Source organism: Pristiophorus japonicus, chromosome 2, assembly GCF_044704955.1.
Source record: "Pristiophorus japonicus isolate sPriJap1 chromosome 2, sPriJap1.hap1, whole genome shotgun sequence".
In the NCBI taxonomy this organism is placed as follows: Eukaryota; Metazoa; Chordata; class Chondrichthyes; family Pristiophoridae; genus Pristiophorus; species Pristiophorus japonicus.
This window is the reverse complement of record NC_091978.1, coordinates 223,477,068-223,496,741: the sequence shown is the minus strand read 5'-3', so window position 1 is coordinate 223,496,741 and position 19,674 is coordinate 223,477,068. Positions and strand designations below refer to the sequence as shown.

At 47.1% G+C, this 19,674-nt stretch overlaps 1 protein-coding gene across 6 annotated transcripts in view; it reads left to right on the top strand.

Annotated features, from left to right (window-relative positions):
* The first annotated feature begins 10,166 nt into the window (after positions 1-10,166).
* tmem150c (transmembrane protein 150C) overlaps positions 10,167-19,674 on the top strand; it is a 36,664-nt gene continuing 27,156 nt past the window's right edge. The window contains exons 1-4 of one of the 6 annotated variants that reach the window (XM_070863820.1): positions 10,167-10,431; positions 16,080-16,148; positions 16,527-16,618; positions 17,194-17,294. In XM_070863820.1, coding sequence (XP_070719921.1) covers positions 17,221-17,294 — 74 coding nt within the window. In that variant the 5' untranslated portion in view covers positions 10,167-10,431; positions 16,080-16,148; positions 16,527-16,618; positions 17,194-17,220. Of the gene's footprint in view, positions 10,432-16,079; positions 16,276-16,526; positions 16,619-17,193; positions 17,295-19,674 lie in introns of all 6 variants that reach the window. The other 5 variants (XM_070863813.1, XM_070863794.1, XM_070863830.1 and 2 more) reach the window with 5 other exon arrangements.

Sequence of the window (19,674 nt, the reverse complement as noted above, 5' to 3'; positions counted from 1 at the left end):
ATGGTGTAAAAAAAATGCATCAGTACCTCTTTGGTAGAAAGTTTGAATTTGAAACGGACCACAAGCCACTAACATCTCTGTTGTCAGACAGCAAGGCTATCAATGCCAATGCATCAGCTTGCATACAGCGATGGGCTCTCACGTTGGCTGCTTATGGCTACTCCATCCGGCACCGGCCCGGCACTGAAAATTGTGCTGACGCGCTCAGCAGGCTTCCACTGGCCACCACTGAGGGGGCAGCGGAGCAAAGCGCCGAGATGGTCATGGCTGCCGATGCCTTTGACAGCGCAAGTTCCCCCATCACAGCCCGCCAGATCAAAATCTGGACCAACAGAGATCCCCTCTTATCCCTGATTAAGAAATGTGTCCTGACTGGGAATTGGGCGCCCGCACACGGAGCATGCCCTGAGGAGGTCAGACCGTTCGACAGACGGATGGATGAGCTCTCCATCCAAGCCGACTGCCTACTATGGGGCAGCCGGGTAGTTATGCCCCAGAAGGGCAGGGAGGCATGCATCAGGGAACCCCACAGCGAGCATCCAGGCATTGTGCTGATGAAGGCCATTGCCCGGTTACACGTTTAGTGGCCTGGAATTGAGTCAGACCTGGAACACTGTGTTCGCAGGTGCACGACGTATGCCCAGCTGGGCAATGTCCCCAGGGAGGCCCCGCTCAACCCGTGGCCCTGGCCCATCAGGCCATGGTCACGCATTCATGTTGACTACGCGGGCCTGTTCATGGGACAGATGTTCCTTATTGTGGTAGATGCATACTCGAAATAGATCGAGCGCATCATTCTGAATTCATACACGTCATCCACCACCGTGGAAAGCCTACGTGCGATCTTTGCAACCCATGGCTTGCCGGACATCCTGGTTAGTGATAACAGCCCATGTTTCACAAGCTACGAATTCCGAGAGTTTATGTCGGGTAATGGCATCAACCACGTCTGGACTGCGCCGTTCAAGCCGGCCTCCAATGACCAGGCGGAACGTGTGGTCCAAATCATTAAGCAAGGGTTGCTCAGGATCCAAGGACCCTCCCTACAATGCCGCCTGTCGTACCTCCTGCTGGCCTATAGATCCCGACAGCACTCGCTCACGGTGGTCCTGCCCGCAGAGCTACTAATGAAATGGACACTCAAAACTCGGTTGTCCCTCCTTCACCCAGTCCTGACCGACATAGTTGAGGGCAAGCGAAAGTCACAAAACGAGTACCATGACCGTAATTCGAGAGGGAGATGTATAGAAATAAATTATCCTGTATTCGTCCTCAATCACGTCATGGGGCCCAAATGGCTTGAGGACACTGTAATTGACAAAGAGGGGAATAGAGTCATTGTGGTAAAATTCAACAATGGTCAGATATGCCGTAAGCAAAAAAAGTTAAAAAAAGGTTCAGCACAGACACGGAGGAACCTGAAGAAGACCATGAGATGGATTTCAAAACACCGCCTTTAAACAAGCAACAAGAGCAATCAGAAGAATGCACAGTCTCTACGGTGAGCCCGGACAGGCCCGAATCACCACAGGTGACAGACACTCACGTCAGTGTCCAACAACCAGAGCCCCAACTGCGGCGCTCCACGAGCGAGCGTAGACCACCTGAAAGACTACCTATGATCCCAATAAGACTTTGGGGGGGGGGAAGGTGATGTCATGTATGTAACACAATGTAACACCACTGTATCACTGAATACACTCAACCTTGATGCACACCTTGACCACAAGGGGTGAACTTGTGGGAGACACTCCTTATCTCGTCACAAAGGTATAAAAAGGCAGGTCCCTCACAGAGTCATTGTCTTTGGAGTCCTGTAAATAAAGAGAGCAGGTCACAGAGTGACCTTGTCCCCAGAATGTGCCTCGTGTGGTTTCATGCTGTAGAGTAAGGACTTTACAAAAATCACCCATGATTATTGCTGTTCCCTTTTTACAAGCCCCCACTATTTCCTGGTTTATACTCCGACCAACAGAGTTGCTGCTGTTAGGGGGCCTATAGACTACGCCCACCAGTGACTTTTTCCCCTTATTATTCCTTATCTCCACCCAAAGTGTTTCAACATCCTTATCATTTGAACCAATATTATTTCTCACTATTGCAGTGATTCCATCCTTTATCAACAGGGCTACCCACCTCCTTTTCCTTTATATCTGTCCTTCCGGATTGTCAAATATAATGTGGTCAGTGCTTCGATGCTGGGGATGTTGGCCTGATCGAGAACACTGATTGAGAATCCTGATGGGGATCTCAGAGATGCCGTAATCGAGACCATCTTTAAAAAAGGGGACAAGTCCAACTGCGGCAACTACAGAGGAATCTCCCTGTTGTCAGCCACTGGGAAAGTCATCACCAGAATCCTCCTCAACCGTCTTTTCCCTGTGGCTGAGGAGCTCCTCCCGGAGTCACAGTGTGGATTCCGTCTGCTACAGGGTACAATGGACATGATCGTCAGGGCACGACAACTACAAGAGAAATGCAGGGAACAGCACCAATCCTTGTACATGGTTTTCTTTGATCTCACAAAGGCCTTTGACACTGTTAACCGCGAGGGACAATGGAGCATCCTTCTCCATTTCGGCTGCCCCCAAAAATTTGTCTCCATCCTCCGCCTGCTCCATGACAACATGCAGGCCGTGATCCTGACCAACGGATTCACCACAGACTCAATCCATGTCCGGACCGGGGGTCAAGCAGGGCTGCATCATTGCGCCAACCCTCTTCTCGATCTTCCTGGCTGCAATGCTCCACCTCACACTCAACAAGCTCCCCGCTGGAGTGGAGCTAAACTATAGAACCAGTGGGAACCTGTTCAACCTTCGTCTCCTCCAGGCTAGATCCAAGACCATCCCATCCTTTGTCGTCGAACTACAGTATGCGGACAACGCTTGCGTCTTCCCACCTAACTTTGTATCATCAGCAAACTTGGATACGTTACACTCAGTCCCTTCACCTAAGTCATTAATATGGATCGTAAATAGCTGATGCCCAAGCACTGATCCTTGCAGTACCCCACTAGTTACAGCCTGCCAACCCGAAAAAGTCCCATTTATTCCTACTCTGTTTTCTGTCCATTAATCAATCCTCAATCCATGCTAACATATTAACCCCAATTCCATGAGTCATAATTTTGTGTAATAACCTCTTGTGTGGCACCTTATCGAATGCTTTTTGAAAATCCAAATACACCACATACACTGGATCCTCCTTATCTATCCTACTAGTTACAGCTTCAAAAAACTCTGAACCGATTTGTCAAAAACGATTTCCCTTTCAAAAAACCATGTTGACTCTCCCTAATCATATTACGATTTTCTAAGTACCCTGTTACCACATTGCTAATAATAGATTTGAGCATTTTGCCTACTACTGATTTCAGGCTAACTGCCTTATAGTTTCCCATTTTTTTTTCTTCCTTTTTTCTTAAATAGCAGGGTATCAGTATGGTGGGAGTTCCTTCTTCTTCTTCGGCAGTCCTTCAGAGTCGAGGATGACTTGCTTCCACACTAAAAATGAGTTCTCAGGTGACTGATGAGTCTAATATGGGACCTACAGTCGCTGTCACAGGTGGGGCAGATGGTGGTTGAAAGAACGGGTGGGTGGGGTGCATGTGTTGTTGTGCGCTTCTGCTGTTTGCGCTTGGCTTCCACTTGCACCCAGCGAAGAGACTCGAGGTGTTCAGCACCTTCCCGGATGCTTTTCCACTTTGTGCGGTCTTGGGCCAGGGATTCCCAGGTGTCGGTGGGGTTGTTGCACTTTTTTCAAGGAGGCTTTTGAGGGTGTCCTTGAAGCGTTTCCTCTGCCCACCTGGGGCTCCCTTGCTGTGTCGGAGCTCCGAGTAGAGCGTTTGTTTTGGGAGTCTCGCATCGGGCATGCGGACAATGTGGCCCGTCTATCCGAGCTGATCGAGCATGGTCAATGCGTCGATGCTGGGGATGTTGGCCTGAGCAAGAACACTGACGTTGGTACGCCTATCCTGCCAATGGATTTGCAGGATCTTGCGCAGGCAGCATTGGTGGTATTTCTCCAGTGCTTTGAGGTGCCTGCTGTACATGGTCCATGTCTCTGAATCATATGCCCATGAAGGAGGGCAGGTATCACTACTGCTCTGTAGATCATGAGCTTGGTGCCAGGTTTGAGGTCCTGGTCTTCAAACGCTCTCTTGCTCAGGCGACCGAAGGCTGCACTGGCACACTGAAGGCGGTGCTGAACTTCGTCATCGACGTCTGCCCTTGTTGACAGTAGGCTTCCACGGTATGGGAAAGAGTCCATGTTGTTCAAGGCCTCGTCGTGGATTTTGATAATCGGGGGGCAGTATTGTGTGGCTGGGGCAGGTTGGTAGAGGACCTTTGTCTTACGGATGTTTAGTGTAAGGTTCATGCTCTCGTACACTTCTGTGAAGGTGTTGACGATGGTGTGGAGTTCGACCTCCAAGTGTTCACAGGCACAAGCGTCAATGCATACTGTAATTCAATAACAGAGGATGGGACGAACTTGGATCTGGACTGGAGGAAGCGGAGGTTGAACAGTTTCCTGTTTGTTCTGCAGATTAGCTCCACTCCAGCGGGGAGTTCACTGAGGGTGAGATGGAGCATTGCAGCAAGGAAAATCGAGAAGAGCGTTGGTGCAATGACACAGCCTTGCTTGACCCTGGCCCATACGTGTATTGGGTCTGTGGTGGATCCGTTGGTCAGGATCATGGCTTGCAAGTCATCATGAAGCAGGCGGCGGATGATGACAACTTTTTGAGGGCAGCCAAACTTGAGAAGGACGCTCCATAATCCCTCATGGTTGACAGTGTCGAAGGCCTTTGTGAGGTCAAAGAAGGGCATGTACAGAGGTTGGTGTGGTTCTCTGCATTTCTCTTGAATTTGACGCGCGGTGAAGATCATGTCCATTGTGCCCCTGAGTGGGCGGAATCCGCATTGCGACTCTGGGAGGAGCTCTTCAGCCACTGGGAGAAGGCAATTGAGGAGGATTCTTGCGATGACTTTTCCTGTGGCAGACAGCAGGGAAATTCCTCTGTAATTACCGCAATCGGACTTGTCACCTTTCTTGAAGATGGTCACGATTACGGCATGTCTGAAACAACCTAGCATGCTCTCCTCCTTCCAAAAATAAGAAATGAGTTCATGTATTCACGCCAATAGTCCTTCCCCACCATGCTTTAGTGCCTTGGCAGGGATTCCATCTGCTCCTTGTTGTTCTTCAGTTGTCGGATGGCCTTTTCAACCTCATGCCGGGCTAGGATTGTGCTGAGGTGGTGGCGGATAGCATGCTGCGGGATGGAGTCGAGGACACTCAGGGTCTCGGTTAAGGAGATCATCAAAGTGCTCCTTCCAGTGAGCACTGACTGCCTCTCTGTCTTTGACGAGTACCTCTCCGTTCCTGGCCTGCAGTGGGGTAGGACCTTGGGTACTTAGGCTGTAGGAGGTCTCGACTGCGCCAAAGAATCCGTGTACGTCGTGGTTGTCGGCTAGTTACTGGATCTCCTGAACTTTCTCCACTCACCATCTGTTCTTTAGGTCGCGAGTTTTTTGTTGGACCTTGGCCAGATGTCTACAGAGCTGGTTTCTTGCTCTCGAGTTGTGTTGCTGTTTCCAGTTCAAGAATGCCTTACGCTGGCGGCTTATTAGCTCCTGGATCACCTGGTCATTCTCTTCTTGGTGTTTCCTGGTCAAGTGACCGAGTGTCTCTTCACAGGTGTAATTATGGAGGCCTTGAGGACCAATCTGCGCTGTGGACAATCTGCGTCTCTGGATCACTGGGGGTCGTCAGGTAGGTTGTGAGGTGCTGGCTAAATAGAGCTTTCTTAGCAGGATCTTTGAGTGCTCTCGCGTTGATTTTCCTGTGGCATTATTTCTGTTGCGGCCGCTGTTTTGGAGCTACATTGATGGAGATGAGAGGGGATCAGGTGGTGGTCCATCCAGCAGTCATCAGCTCCTGTCATGGCACGGGTGATGCGGACATCCTTGCAATCCCTCGCTCGGACGATGACGTATTCTAGTAGATGCCAGTGCGGCGCCGACCCGAGCTGGTTGGAGACACCAGCATCATCATCACCATCATCATCATCATCATCATCACCATCATCATCATCATCATCACCATCATCATCATCATCATCATCATAGGCAGTCCCTCGGAGTTGAGGATGACTTGCTTCCACTCTAAAAGTGAGTTCTCAGATGACTGAGGAGTCCAATGTGGGACCTATAGTCTCTGTCACAGGTGGGGAAGACAGTGGTTGAAGGAAAGGTTGGTTGGGGAGCCTGGGTTGACGCACGCTCCTTCCGCTATTTACATTTGTTTCCTGCTTGTTCTCGGCAATGGGACTCGAGGTACTCATAGAAACATAGAAAATCGGTGCTGGAGTAGGCCATTCGGCCCTTCGAGTCTGCACCGCCATTCAATGAGTTCATGGCTGAACATGCAACTTCATTACCCCATTCCTGCTTTCTCGCCATATTCCTTGATCCCCCTAATAGTAAGGACTACATCTAACTCCTTTTTGAATATATTTAGTGAATTGGCCTCAACAACTTTCTGTGGTAGAGAATTCCACAGGTTCACCACTCTCTGGGTGAAGAAGTTTCTCCTCATCTCAGTCCTAAATGGCTTACCCCTTATCCTTAGACTGTGACCCCTGGTTTTGGACTTCCCAACATTGGGAACATTCTTCCTGCATCTAACCTGTCTAAACCCGTCAGAATTTTAAACGTTTCTATGAGATCCCCTCTCATTCTTCTGAACTCCAATGAATACAAGCCCAGTTGATCCAATCTTTCTTGATATGTCAATCCCGCCATCCCGGGAATCAGTCTGGTGAACCTTTGCTGCACTCCTTCAATAGCAAGAATGTCCTTCCTCAAGTTAGGAGACCAAAACTGTACACAATACTCCAGGTGTGGCCTCACCAAGGCCCTGTACAACTGTAGTAAGACCTCTCTGCTCCTATACTCAAATCCTCTCGCTATGAAGCCAACATGCCATTTGCTTTCTTAACCGCCTGCTGTACCTGCATGCCAACCTTCAATGACTGATGTACCATGACACCCAGGTCTCGTTGCACCTCCCCTTTTCCTAATCTGTCACCATTCAGATAATAGTCTGTCTCTCTGTTTTTACCACCAAAGTGGATAACCTCACATTTGCCCACTCACCTAACCTATCCAAGTCACTCTGCAGCCTCATAGCATCCTCCTCGCAGCTCACACTGCCACCCAACTTAGTGTCATCCGCAAATTTGGAGATACTATATTTAATCCCCTCATCCAAATCATTAATGTACAATGTAAACAGCTAGGGTCCCAGCACAGAACCTTGCGGTACCTCACTAGTCACTGCCTGCCATTCTGAAAAGTACCTATTTACTCCTACTCTTTGCTTCCTGTCTGACAGCCAGTTCTCAATCCACGTCAGCACACTACCCCCAATCCCATGTGCTTTAACTTTGTACATTAATCTCTTGTGTGGGGCCTTGTTGAAAGCCTTCTGAAAGTCCAAAGACCAAGACTGGTTTTCCCTTGTCCACTCTACTGGAAACATCCTCAAAAAATTCCAGAAGATTTGTCAAGCATGATTTCCCTTTCACAAATCCATGCTGACTTGGACCTATCATGTCACCTCTTTCCAAATGCGCTGCTATGACATCCTTAATAATTGATTCCATCATTTTACCCACTACCGATGTCAGGCTGACCGGTCTATAATTCCCTGTTTTCTCTTTGCCTCCTTTTTTAAAAAGTGAGGTTACATTGGCTATCCTCCACTCCATAGGAACTGATCCAGAGTCTATGGAATGTTGGAAAATGACTGTCAATGCATCCGCTATTTCCAAGGCCACCTCTTTAAGTACTCTGGGATGCAGTCCATCAGGCCCTGGGGATTTATCGGCCTTCAATCCCATCAATTTCCCCAACACAATTTCCCGACTAATAAGGATTTCCCTCAGTTCCTCCTTCTTACTGGACCCTCTGACTCCTTTTATATTCGGAAGGTTGTTTGTGTCCTCCTTAGTGAATACCGAACCAAAGTACTTGTTCAATTGGTCTGCCATTTCTTTGTTCCCCGTTATGACTGATTCTGACTGCAGGGGACCTACGTTTGTCTTTACTAACCTTTTTCTCTTTACATATCTATAGAAGCTTATGCAGTCCGTCTTAATGTTCCCTGCAAGCTTACTCTCATACTCTATTTTCCCTGCCCTAATCAAACCCTTTGTCCTCCTCTGCTGAGTTCTAAATTTCTCCCAGTCCCGGGTTCACTGCTATTGCTGGCCAATTTGTATGTCACTTCCTTGGCTTTAATACTATCCCTGATTTTCCTTGATAGCCACGGTTGAGCCACCTTCCCTTTTTTATTTTTATGCCAGACAGGGATGTACAATTGTTGTAGTTCATCCATGCGGTCTCTAAATGTCTGCCATTGCCCATCCACTGTCAACCCCTTAAGTATCATTCACCAATCTATCCTAACCAATTCACGCCTCATACCTTCAAAGTTACCCTTCTTTAAGTTCTGGGCCATGGTCTCTGTATTAACTGTTTCATTCTCCATCCTAATGTAGAATTCCACCATATTATGATCACTCTTCCCCAAGGGGCCTCGCACAACGAGATTGCTAATTAATCCTCTCTCATTACACAACACCCAATCTAAGATGCCCCCCCCATCCCCCTAGTTGGTTCCTCGACATATTGGTCTAGAAAACCATCCCTTATGCACTCCAGGAAATCCTCCTCCACCGTATTGCTTCCAGTTTGGTTAGCCCAATCTATATGCGTATTAAAGTCACCCATGATAACTGCTGCCCCTTTATTGCATGCACCCCTAATTTCCTGTTTGATGCCCTCCCCAACATCACTACTACTGTTTGGAGGTCTGTACACAACTCCCACTAACGTTTTTTGCCCTTTGGTGTTCTGCAGCTCTACCCATATAGATTCTACATCATGCAAGCTAATGTCCTTCCTAACTATTGCATTAATCTCCTCTTTAACCAGCAATGCTACCCCATCTCCTTTTCCTTTTATTCTATCCTTCCTGAATGTTGAATACCCTTGGATGTTGAGTTCCCAGCCCTGATCATCCTGGAGCCACGTCTCTGTAATCCCAATCACATCATATCTGTTAACATCTATTTGCAGTTAATTCATCCACCTCATTACGGATACTCCTTGCATTAAGGCACAAAGCCTTCAGGCTTGTTTTTTTAACACCCTTTGTCCTTTTAGAATTAAGATGTAGTGTGGCCCTTTTTGTTTCTTGCCTTTGTTTACTCGGCCTTCCACTATTGCTTTTTTCCTTTCTACCATCTGTTTCTGACTCCATATTACTTCGCCCTGTCTCGCTGCATAGGTTCCCATCCCCCTGCCATTTTAGTTTAAACACTCCCGAACTGCATTAGCAAACTGCTCAGCGCCCTCCCGGATGCTCTTCCTCCACTTTGGGTGAGGGATTCCCAGGTGGCGGTGGGGATGTTGCACTTTGTCAAGGAGGCTTTGAGGGTGTCCTTGAAGCGTTTGCTCTGTCGACCTGGGGCTCGCTGGCCGTGTCGAAGCTCCACTTAGAGCGTTTGCTTTGGGAATCTCATGTCACGCATGCGGACAATGTGGCTCGCCCAACGGAGCTGATCGAACGTGGTCAGTGCTTCGATATTGGAGATGTTGGCCTAAGCGAGAACACCAGCAGCAACACTAGGGATAAGAGCAATGCCCCAGGACTCAGCGCGACGCCGACCCAACCTGGTTGGAGACACCAGCAGCAACACTGAGGAATTCCCTCACCACACGAGCTGCTACGGTTCAAGAAGGCGGCTCACCACCATCTTCTCAAGGGAAAGTAGGGATTGGGCAATAAATGCTGACCTTGTCAGTGACACCCACATCCCCTGGATGAATTTTAAAAAAATCAGACATGACGTCATGGTTCCTGATTTACATCGCAGCCAATGCTTCCTCTGCTCTTCCTCCCAATCGACAGCCTGCTGCACAGAGGACCTATTTTAATTGGACCAATGGTGGTGGCATTGAGTTGCCCCTGCTGCACAGGACTAAGAGCTGCTAAGCGGCACCGTGCCGGCGCTCCGATTGGGTAACACTTCACAATTGCCAGACCCCGCCCCGATTGTTCTGTGGCATGTCAGTGATCGCGCGGCTGCAGCCGGGATTGGGCGGAGGCGGCAGGCAGCGACAGCGGCTGCGGCTCCGGGGGTTGACAGATTGTCGGGAGCTGTCAGTCACTGCTCGGCAGGTGAAACCCGCGCGCTCTGGGCTGGCTGCAGGGACTTGCAAGCGGCGTGAGTCAGTGCGGCACTGCACCATTCCCCTGCCCTCGGGACAGCGACCACCACTGGCCCACAACTGTCTGTATTTTTAGTTTGTTAACCGATTGAAGACTGATGGACTTTATCGCTAAATACGGTAACAGGTGGGTGGCATTACCCGCGCGACTCCAATTAAAATACGACGTATTCATTTGTAACAATATAGAGTTGGTGTGCCACTTAATGTGAGGCCAAGTTTACAGTCGCGTACTATTTTTTTCCGTATTTCTGTAAGATAACCAGCCAAGGGGGATCGGATTTCGGTAAATAACTTGAGTGGTGTGGCCTACGTAACTCGTGTATTGTAGAAGCGAACGAGTCCCATTAACCGGGGTTAACCTGTTCATCTGAAGCGCATTCTGTTTGGATTTCTTACCATCACTGAGAATCGGTCAAGTTTGGACATGCAGTTACTGCTGGCTGAGCTATCGTTTCAATCGGTGTTATTTGCGACTGTAAACCATTGTCAGTGAGGATATTACGAAATTTGTTTTTTTCGGTGATCGAGTTGCTCTGGTTTAGTAAAACGATCTCTGCTCTATCGATTTGAACCTCAGAAGGACCTACCCTACTGCATCCCTGTGATTCTTTTCGACTTTCTACCCTAACAAGTTTTATAAGCTCACTTGGTTGTTGCAAGCCTTTACTTTTCAGGTGCAGTGGTGCTTGTTGTATATGTAAACTTGTAAAACAAAAAAAAAAGAGAAAAAAAAAGGGCATTTGAAAAGTGGCTGGAGTGTTCCCCAGATTAGGGGGCACTTGATTTAATGTTTATTTTGTCCCCCCTCCCCAAAAGAGTTGTAAACTTGTATTTACTCTGTACGACCAGAGGGCTCATCCCCTGGAGTCCCAAGGGATCCCATAATCCCTTGGGAGCACAGGTATTTAAGGAGACCTCACAGGTTGGAGAGGCACTCTGGAGATCTGCAATAAAAGACTAAGGTCACACTTTACTTTGAGCTCACAGTGTTCAGTCTGACTCTCTCACCATACATAACAACTGGCGACGAGATACAGATAGCGAACCCAAAGATGCAGAGAACGGTGGACATCCTGGAGAAATTCTCGGAGGGAGATGATTGGGAAACTTTTGTGGAGCGACTCGACCAATACTTCGTAACCAATGAGCTAGATGGGGAAGAGAACACTGCCAAACGAAGGGCAATCCTCTTCACTTTCTGTGGGGCAGCAACGTATGGCCTCGTGAAGAATCTGCTTACTCCAGCGAAACCCAAGGAGAAATCGTACGATGATTTGTGCACACTGGTCCGAGAGCATTTGAACCCGAAGGAAAGCGTTCTGATGGCGAGGTACCAGTTCTACACCTACAAAAGGTCTGAAGGCCAGGAAGTGGCGAGTTATGTCGCCAAGCTAAGACGTCTAGCAGGACATTGTGAATTTGAAGGACATTTGGAGCACATGCTCAGAGACTTTTTCGTACTTGGCATTGGTCACGAAACCATACTTCGCAAACTTTTGATTGTAGAGACCTCAACTTTGAGTAAGACTATAGCGATAGCCCAGCATTCATTGCCACCAGTGACAATACTAAGCAAATCACTCAGCAGACAAGTGCTGCTGCAAGTACTGTGAACAAAGTGATGTTGTTCTCGAATCACAACGTACAGGGCAGGTCATAGATGCCTGCAGCTGCACGTCCGCAGATGTCTGAGTCCACCATCAAGGGTGATGAATGCTAGGCCATTAACACCTTGTTGGTGCTGCGGGGGTGATCATCATTTCCATTCATGCTGATTCAAAGGGTACGTTTGCAAAAGCTGTGGAACAATGGGACACCTCCAATGTATGTGCAGGTGAGCTGCAAATCCTGTTAAACCTGCAAGCCGTCATGTTGCAGAGGAGGACAGATTCACGGAGGATCACGACGAACCAGAGCCTCAGACTGAGGAGGCAGAGGTACATGGGGTGCACACATTCACCACGAATTGTCCCCCGATAATGCTGAATGTGGAACTAAATGGACTCCCGGTGTCAATGGAGCTGGACACGGGCACGAGCCAGTCCATCGTGGGCGAAAAGTCTTTCGAAAGATTGTGGTGCAGCAAGTCCTCAAGGCCAGTCTTAATTCCAATTTATACGAAACTAAGAACTTACACAAAATAAATGATTCCCATAATCGACAGTGCTACTGTAAAGGTCTCCTACGATGGAGTGGTGCACAAGCTACCACTCTGGGTGGTACCGGGTGATGGTCCCACGCTGCTCGGCAGGAACTGGCTGGGAAAGATACGTTGGAACAAGGACGACGTCCGAGCGCTATCGCCAGCTGATGACACTTTGTGTGCCCATGTCTTAAAGAAGTTCCCTTCGCTGTTCGAACCAGGCATCGGGAAATTCCAAGGAGCAAAAGTGTAAATCCACCTAATTCCGGGGGTGCGACCCATCCATCACAAGGTGAGAGCAGTACCGTACATGATGAGAGAAAGGGTAGAGATCGAGCTAGACCGGCTGCAACGAGAGGGCATCATTTCACCGATCGAGTTCAACGAGTGGGCCAGCCCAGTCGTTCTTGTCCTCAAGGGAGACGGCACCGTCAGAATCTGTGGCAATTACAAAGTAACCATCAATCGTTTCTCCCTGCAGGACCAATACCCACTACCAAAGGCTCACGATCTCTTTGCAACGCTGGCGGGAGGAAAGACATTCACGAAGCTGGATTTGACTTCAGCCTATATGACGCAGGAACTGGAGGAATTATCGAAGGGCCTCACCTGCATCAACACGCACAAAGGTCTTTTCATTTATAACAGGTGCACATTTGGAATTCGATCAGCGGCGGCGATATTCCAGAGAAACATGGAAAGTCGGTCCCTCGCACCGTGGTCTTCCAGGACGACATCTTGGTCACAGGTCGGGACACAGTCGAGCATCTGCAGAACCTGGAGGAGGTTCTTAGTCGATTCAACCGCTTGGGGCTCCGGTTAAAATGCACGAAGTGCGTTTTCCTGGCGCCTGAAGTGGAGTTTGTGGGGAGGAGGATCGCGGCGGACGGCATCAGGCCCACCGATTCGAAGACGGAGGCAATCGAGAATGCACCAAGGTCACAGAAAGTGACGGAGCTGCGGTCGTTTCTAGGACTCCTGAACTACTTTGCTAACTTCTTACCAGGTCTCAACACACCGCTAGAACCACTGCATGTCTTGCTGCGTAAAGGGGAAGAATGGGTTTGGGGCAAAAGCCAAGAAAATGCCTTTGTAAAAGCGAGAACATTGTAATGCTCCAACAAATTGCTTGTGTTGTATGATCCCTATAAGCGTTTGGTACTAGCATGTGATGCGTCGTCATATGGCATCGGGTGTGTATTGCAACAAGCTAATATTTTTGGGAAACTGCAACCGGTTGCTTACGCATCCAGGAGTCTGTCTAAGGCTGAGAGAGCCTACAGCATGATTGAAAAAGAAGCGTTAGCGTGTGTCTATGGGATAAAGAAAATGCATCAATATCTGTTTGGGCTAAAATTCGAATTGGAAACTGACCATAAGCCACTCGTGTCCCTGTTTTCCGAGAGTAAAGGGATAAATACCAATGCATCGGCCCACTCATGTTGTCCGCATACAACTACGCCATCCGCCACAGGCCAGGCACAGAAAACTGCGCCGATGCTCTCAGTAGGTTGCCATTGCCCACCACAGGGGTGGAAATGGCGCAGCCCGCAGATTTAGCCATGGTTATGGAAGCATTTGAGAGTGAGCAATCACCCATCACTGCCCGGTAGATCAAAAACTGGACGAGCCAGGACCCCTTATTGTCCCTAATCAAGAACTGTGTGCTTCACGGGAGCTGGTCCAGTGTCCCAATGGAAATGCAGGAAGCGATAAAGCCATTTTAACGGCGCAAAGATGAAATGTACAAACAGGCAGACTGCCTTCTGTGGAGCAATCATGTAGTGGTTCCCAAGAAGGGCAGAGACACCTTCATCTGCGACCTCCACAGTACCCACCCAGGTATTGTAATGATGAAAGCGATAGCCAGAACCCAAGTGTGGTGGCCCGGTATCGATGCGGACTTAGAGTCCTGTGTTCACAGATGTAATACATGCTTGCAACTAAGCAATGTACCCAGGGAGGCGCCGCTAAGTTTATGGTCTTGGCCCTCTAAACCGTGGTCTAGGGAACACGTTGACTATGCAGGCCCGTTCTTGGATAAAATATTCCTTGTGGTTGTAGATGCATACTCCAAATGGATTGAATGTGAGATAATGTCTGCAAGCACGTCCACTGCCACCACTGAAAGCCTGCGGGCCATGTTCGCCACACACGGCCTACCCGATGTCCTGGTGAGCGATAACGGGGCCATGTTTTACCAGTGCTGAGTTCAAAGAATTCATGTCACATCTGCCCCGTTTAAACCAGCATCCAATGGTCAGACAGAGCGAGAAGTGCAAACCATCAAGCCGGGCTTGAAGAGGGCAACGGAAGGCTCACTGCAGACTCGCTTATCCCGAGTCCTGCTTAGTTACCGCACGAGAACCCACTCGCTCACTGGGATCCCACCCGCTGAACTGCTCATGAAAAGAGCACTTAAGACAAGGCTCTCGTTAGTTCACCCTGATCTACATGAACAGGTAGAGAGCAGGCGGCTTCAACAAAGTGCATACCATGATAGCGCAAATGTGTCACGTGAGATTGAAATCAATGATCCTGTATTTGTATGGAATTATTGACCCGGTCCCAAGTGACCAAAGAGGGGAGCAGGGTGTTTCGGGTCAAACTTTCAAATGGACTCATTCACCGGAAACACTTGGACCAAATCAAACTCAGATTCACGGACTATCCTGAGCAACCACCTTGGAACCCTACCTTCTTTGACCCCCCAACATACACACCAGTGGCAACCGGCACCACGGTTGACCACGAAGCAGAACCCATCATCCACAGCAGCCCAGCAGGACCCACCACACCAGGCAAGGTCAGCTGCCCAGCAAGGGCCCAAGAATTGATTCAACAATACCAGCTCTCGCACTGAGATGATCAACCAGGGCAAGAAGGGCCCCAGATCGACTCAAATTGTAAATAGTTACACTATTGACTTTGGTTTGGGGGGGGGGGGGGGGGGCGGAAACAAAGTGTTATATATGTAAACTTGTATTTACTCTGTACAGCCATCAGAGGGCGCATCCCCTGGAGTCCCAAGGGATCCCATAATCCCTTGGGAGCATAGTTATTTAAGGAGGCCTCACCGGTTGGAGAGGCACTCTGGAGACCTGCAATAAAAGACTAAGGTCACACTTTACTTTGAGCTCACAGTGTTCAGTCTGACTCTTTCTCCATACATAACAGTGCTGACCTGAAATTCTTACACTTAAGGTGTTGCCAGATTACCCAATATTTAACTATATAATAGCGTAACTCAGGGTTGTAGCAATAATATTCCCTTGTCATCTGAACTGGATATTCGTGTCTTTAACAACGTGCTTGTTTGATTGTGACAAACTCTTGATGAGATGGTCAGATGCAAGTCACTAAACTGCATTATTTCACAGCACTTGAACAGATTATGAACGGATCTATGTAATTCAATTAGTATAGTTTATTGTTGAATAACAATATAAAATAAAGAAGATGCCGCACCTCCCCACATCAGCATTTTATTTGATTTAAGTAAAATGACTTCTAATCGTCTTCCGGCATTTCTAACCTCTTAGTCTTGGCCTTTACGAGGTCTTGCACTTTTCTGTTTTAAAAATCTGACTGTGTTCCTGTCTCCATGTCTTATCTCCCTCTATCCACAGCTCAAACAGAATGCCTGCTGGACAATCCCTTCTGAACCTCAGGACCAGCGACTTTACAACACAATGGATGTGAGGTGTTTATTGATTATTGAGCCAAGCTAGTGAATTGCTTATACAGTCTAAGAGGAAAAAACTGGTATCTTAATTGCATATTGTTCTCAAAGCTCAATTTTTAAAAAAAACACCACCATTTAAGGTAACTATTTTTCTAAAACCTGTTTGTGGAAACATGGTCAAAAGATCTTGAAATGTGACTGGTGTATGCTGCATATAGGAACGTTTTAAATTCATTGTTTATACATGTCTTTACGCTTGTGCTATCAATAGTGAATGGTGTAAATCTTTCCCATTTGAGATTGATAATGCATGCTAAATTGTAGGAAGTTTTGTCCCGTGGTCCTTGTTCAGTAGAAATTAGTTAGGGACTGTTAAACTCTCTTTACTTAGGATCCTTGCAGCCTGCAGAGAGGAAACTTTAATCCTGTCGTTCTGGGTTGGACTTGAAGCTGGCTCTTTGAGTGTCACCGGAGTAGAGAGAGGTAGGAACTGCACAAAAGGTCAAGAGTTGGAAGACCAAGGGGATGTGGACTGTAAGAGATTTCAGAGGGAGGTTGGCGTGAGGCCATGGAGGGATCTGAGGATGAGGATTTTAAATTGAAGATGTTTGGGGGCTGGGAGCCACTGTCAGCGAGGATAGAAAGTGATGCCGAGCAGGACAATGTACAGGATGGCATACATTTAATTTTTTGAACAGTGTGAACATGAAGAATATTGAAAACATTTAGTCTATAGGCATTGGACGCCATTTTCAACTTCACTACTTGGTGGTGGTGCAGATTGTGCATCCGATATGGAGCCTTACTGATTTTAGTTCCATTGATATCCTTGCCCTTGGCATCCTTACAGCCAGCAGAGAAGGGAGGTTTCTCATCTATTTTTCTGGGATGGATTTAAACCCCGGTTCTCTGACTAAAACTCTGTATCATCCAATACTGCAGGTGTTATCGATTGTGGATAGTGTGATTAGTCAGCAGTTAAACGTGGTGAGATGTGTAGGTGTTACAACAATACCAGATAGTCTTTTTAAATAATTTTATCTTCTTCTGTGTTTCAGAAGGAAGAAACAAATTATAATACAAGAATGAAGAAGTACAGTATCTGGATGTTTTTACCCATTATAATTACTCTCTTTACAACAGTTGGACTCTGGGTTACGTAAGTCCACCGTACTATTTTTTTTATTTCATTGTGTAAATAGAATTTTTTTAAATAGACAATAATTACAATTGAAGTGGATTTTCAATTTTTTTTTTCTTTCCTATTCCTTTATTGGAGAGGTGGAAGATGTTATTGACACAATATTTTGGCCTAGAAATACAGTTATATAACTTGGATGCAAAACAGCTTTCTATACCTCCAATATGACGATCTGGAAGTGTACGCTCATTACGAGCCGGAAGTGCGCTAGTGTAGTGAAAAAAAACAGACCTCCAAGGCTCACGCCTGAAATAGGCATTGGTCCCTTGAAGGGTGGTAGCAACTATACCCCCTTGTGACATGAACTGGATATTGCGCCTTCTGTCCTTGTGCTTCTCCAATCTTTCAGTAGGCCGACTGATAAACCTTTGGTGAGAGGAGGCTGAATACAAATTATTAAGTTGCTTTTATTTTACAGGCAGGTGAATGTACAGAGTAACAGTTATAGCATAATCTCTGATCGACACATCTTTCTCCCATATTGAATTTAATCCCAATATCTTCTAGGATGTGATTCTTGCACTTATATTTGGAAAGCAGTATGCCACTTACTAGCTAATTTGGTCTGAAAATGTTAGTTTCCTGGACACAGAAATGTTGGGTCTCCAGTCTTAAAAGCGTGACTTAATCTTTGGGAATCCACAATGACCATCAATCTGTTTAGAAAGATTTAAGAATGCCTTCATCAAAAATAGCACTTATCTTCATTCCCCTGACTCTCGATCTCACTTTTTGACCACTACCTTAGTCAGTAGGTTGTGCCAAATAGAAATAAATGTGGACCAACCTAAAAGTTGATTGAATCTGGCTCTCCATGGGCAGACCCATGTCCTAGGGGGAGTGTTTGCTAGTGCTGTTGGGGAAGAGTTAAACTAATATGGCAGGGGGATGTGAACCTATGCAGGGAGACAGAGGGAAGTGGAATGGGGGCAGAAGCAAAAGATAGAAAGAAGAAAAGTAAAAGTGGAGGGCAGAGAAACCTAAAGCAAAAAGGGTCACATTACAGCAAAAGTCTAAGGGGGCAAAGTGTGTTAGAAAGACAAGCCTGAAGGCTCTGTGCCTAAATGCGAGGAGAATTCGGAATAAGGTGGATGAATTAACTGCGCAGATAGCAGTTAACGGTTATGATGTAATTGGCATCACGGAGACATGGTTCCTGGGTGACCAAGACTGGGAATTCAACATCCAGGGGTATTCAACATTTAGAAGGATAGACAGAAAGGAAAAGGAGGCGGGGTGGCATTGCTGATTAAAGAGAAAATTAATGCGAAGGACATTAGCTTGGATGATGTGGAATCGGTATGGGTGGAGCTACGGAATACCAAAGGGCAGAAAACGCTAGTGTGAGTTGTGTACAGACAGTAGTAGTGAGGTTGGGGACAGCATCAAACAAGAAATAAGGGATGCGTGCGATAAAGGTACAGCAGTTATCATGGGTGACTTTGATCTACATATTGATTGGGCTAACCAAACTGGTAGCAATGCGGTGGAGGAGGATTTCCTGGAGTGTATTAGGGATGGCTTTCGAGACCAATATGTCAAGGAACCAACTAGAGAGCTGGCCATCCTAGACTGGGTGATGTGTAATGAGAAAGGACTAATTAGCAATCTTGTTGTGCGAGGCACCTTGGGGAAGAGTGACCAAAATATGGTAGAATTCTTTATTAAGATGGAGAGTGACACAGTTAATTCAGAAACTAGGGTCCTGAACTTAAGGAAATGTAACTTCGATGGTATGAGGTGTGAATTGGCTAGAATTGACTGGCAAATGATTCTTAAAGGGTTGACGGTGGATAGGCAATGGCAAACATTTAAAGATCACTTGGATGAACTTCAACAATTGTACATCCCTGTCTGGAGTAAAAATAAAACTGGGAAGGAGGCTCAACTGTGGCTAACAAGGGAAATTAAGGATACTGTTAAATCCAAGGAAGAGGCATATAAAATGGCCTGAAAAAGCAACAAACCTGAGGACTGGGAGAAATTTAGAATTCAGCAGAGGAGGACAAAGGGTTTAATTAAGAAGGGGAAAATAGAGTATGAGAGGAAGCTTGCCGGGAACATAAAAACTGACTGCAAAAGCTTCTATAGATATGTGAAGAGAAAAAGATTAGAGAAGACAATCGTAGGTTCGTTGTAGTTGGATTCAGGTGAATTTATAATGGGGAACAAAGAAATGGCAGACCAATTGAACAAATACTTTGGTTCTGTCTTCACGAAGGAAGACACAAATAACCTTCCGGAAGTATTAGGGGACAGTGGGTCTAGTGAGAAGGAGGAACTGAAGGGTATCCTTATTAGGTGGGAAATTGTGTTAGGGAAATTGATGGGATTGAAG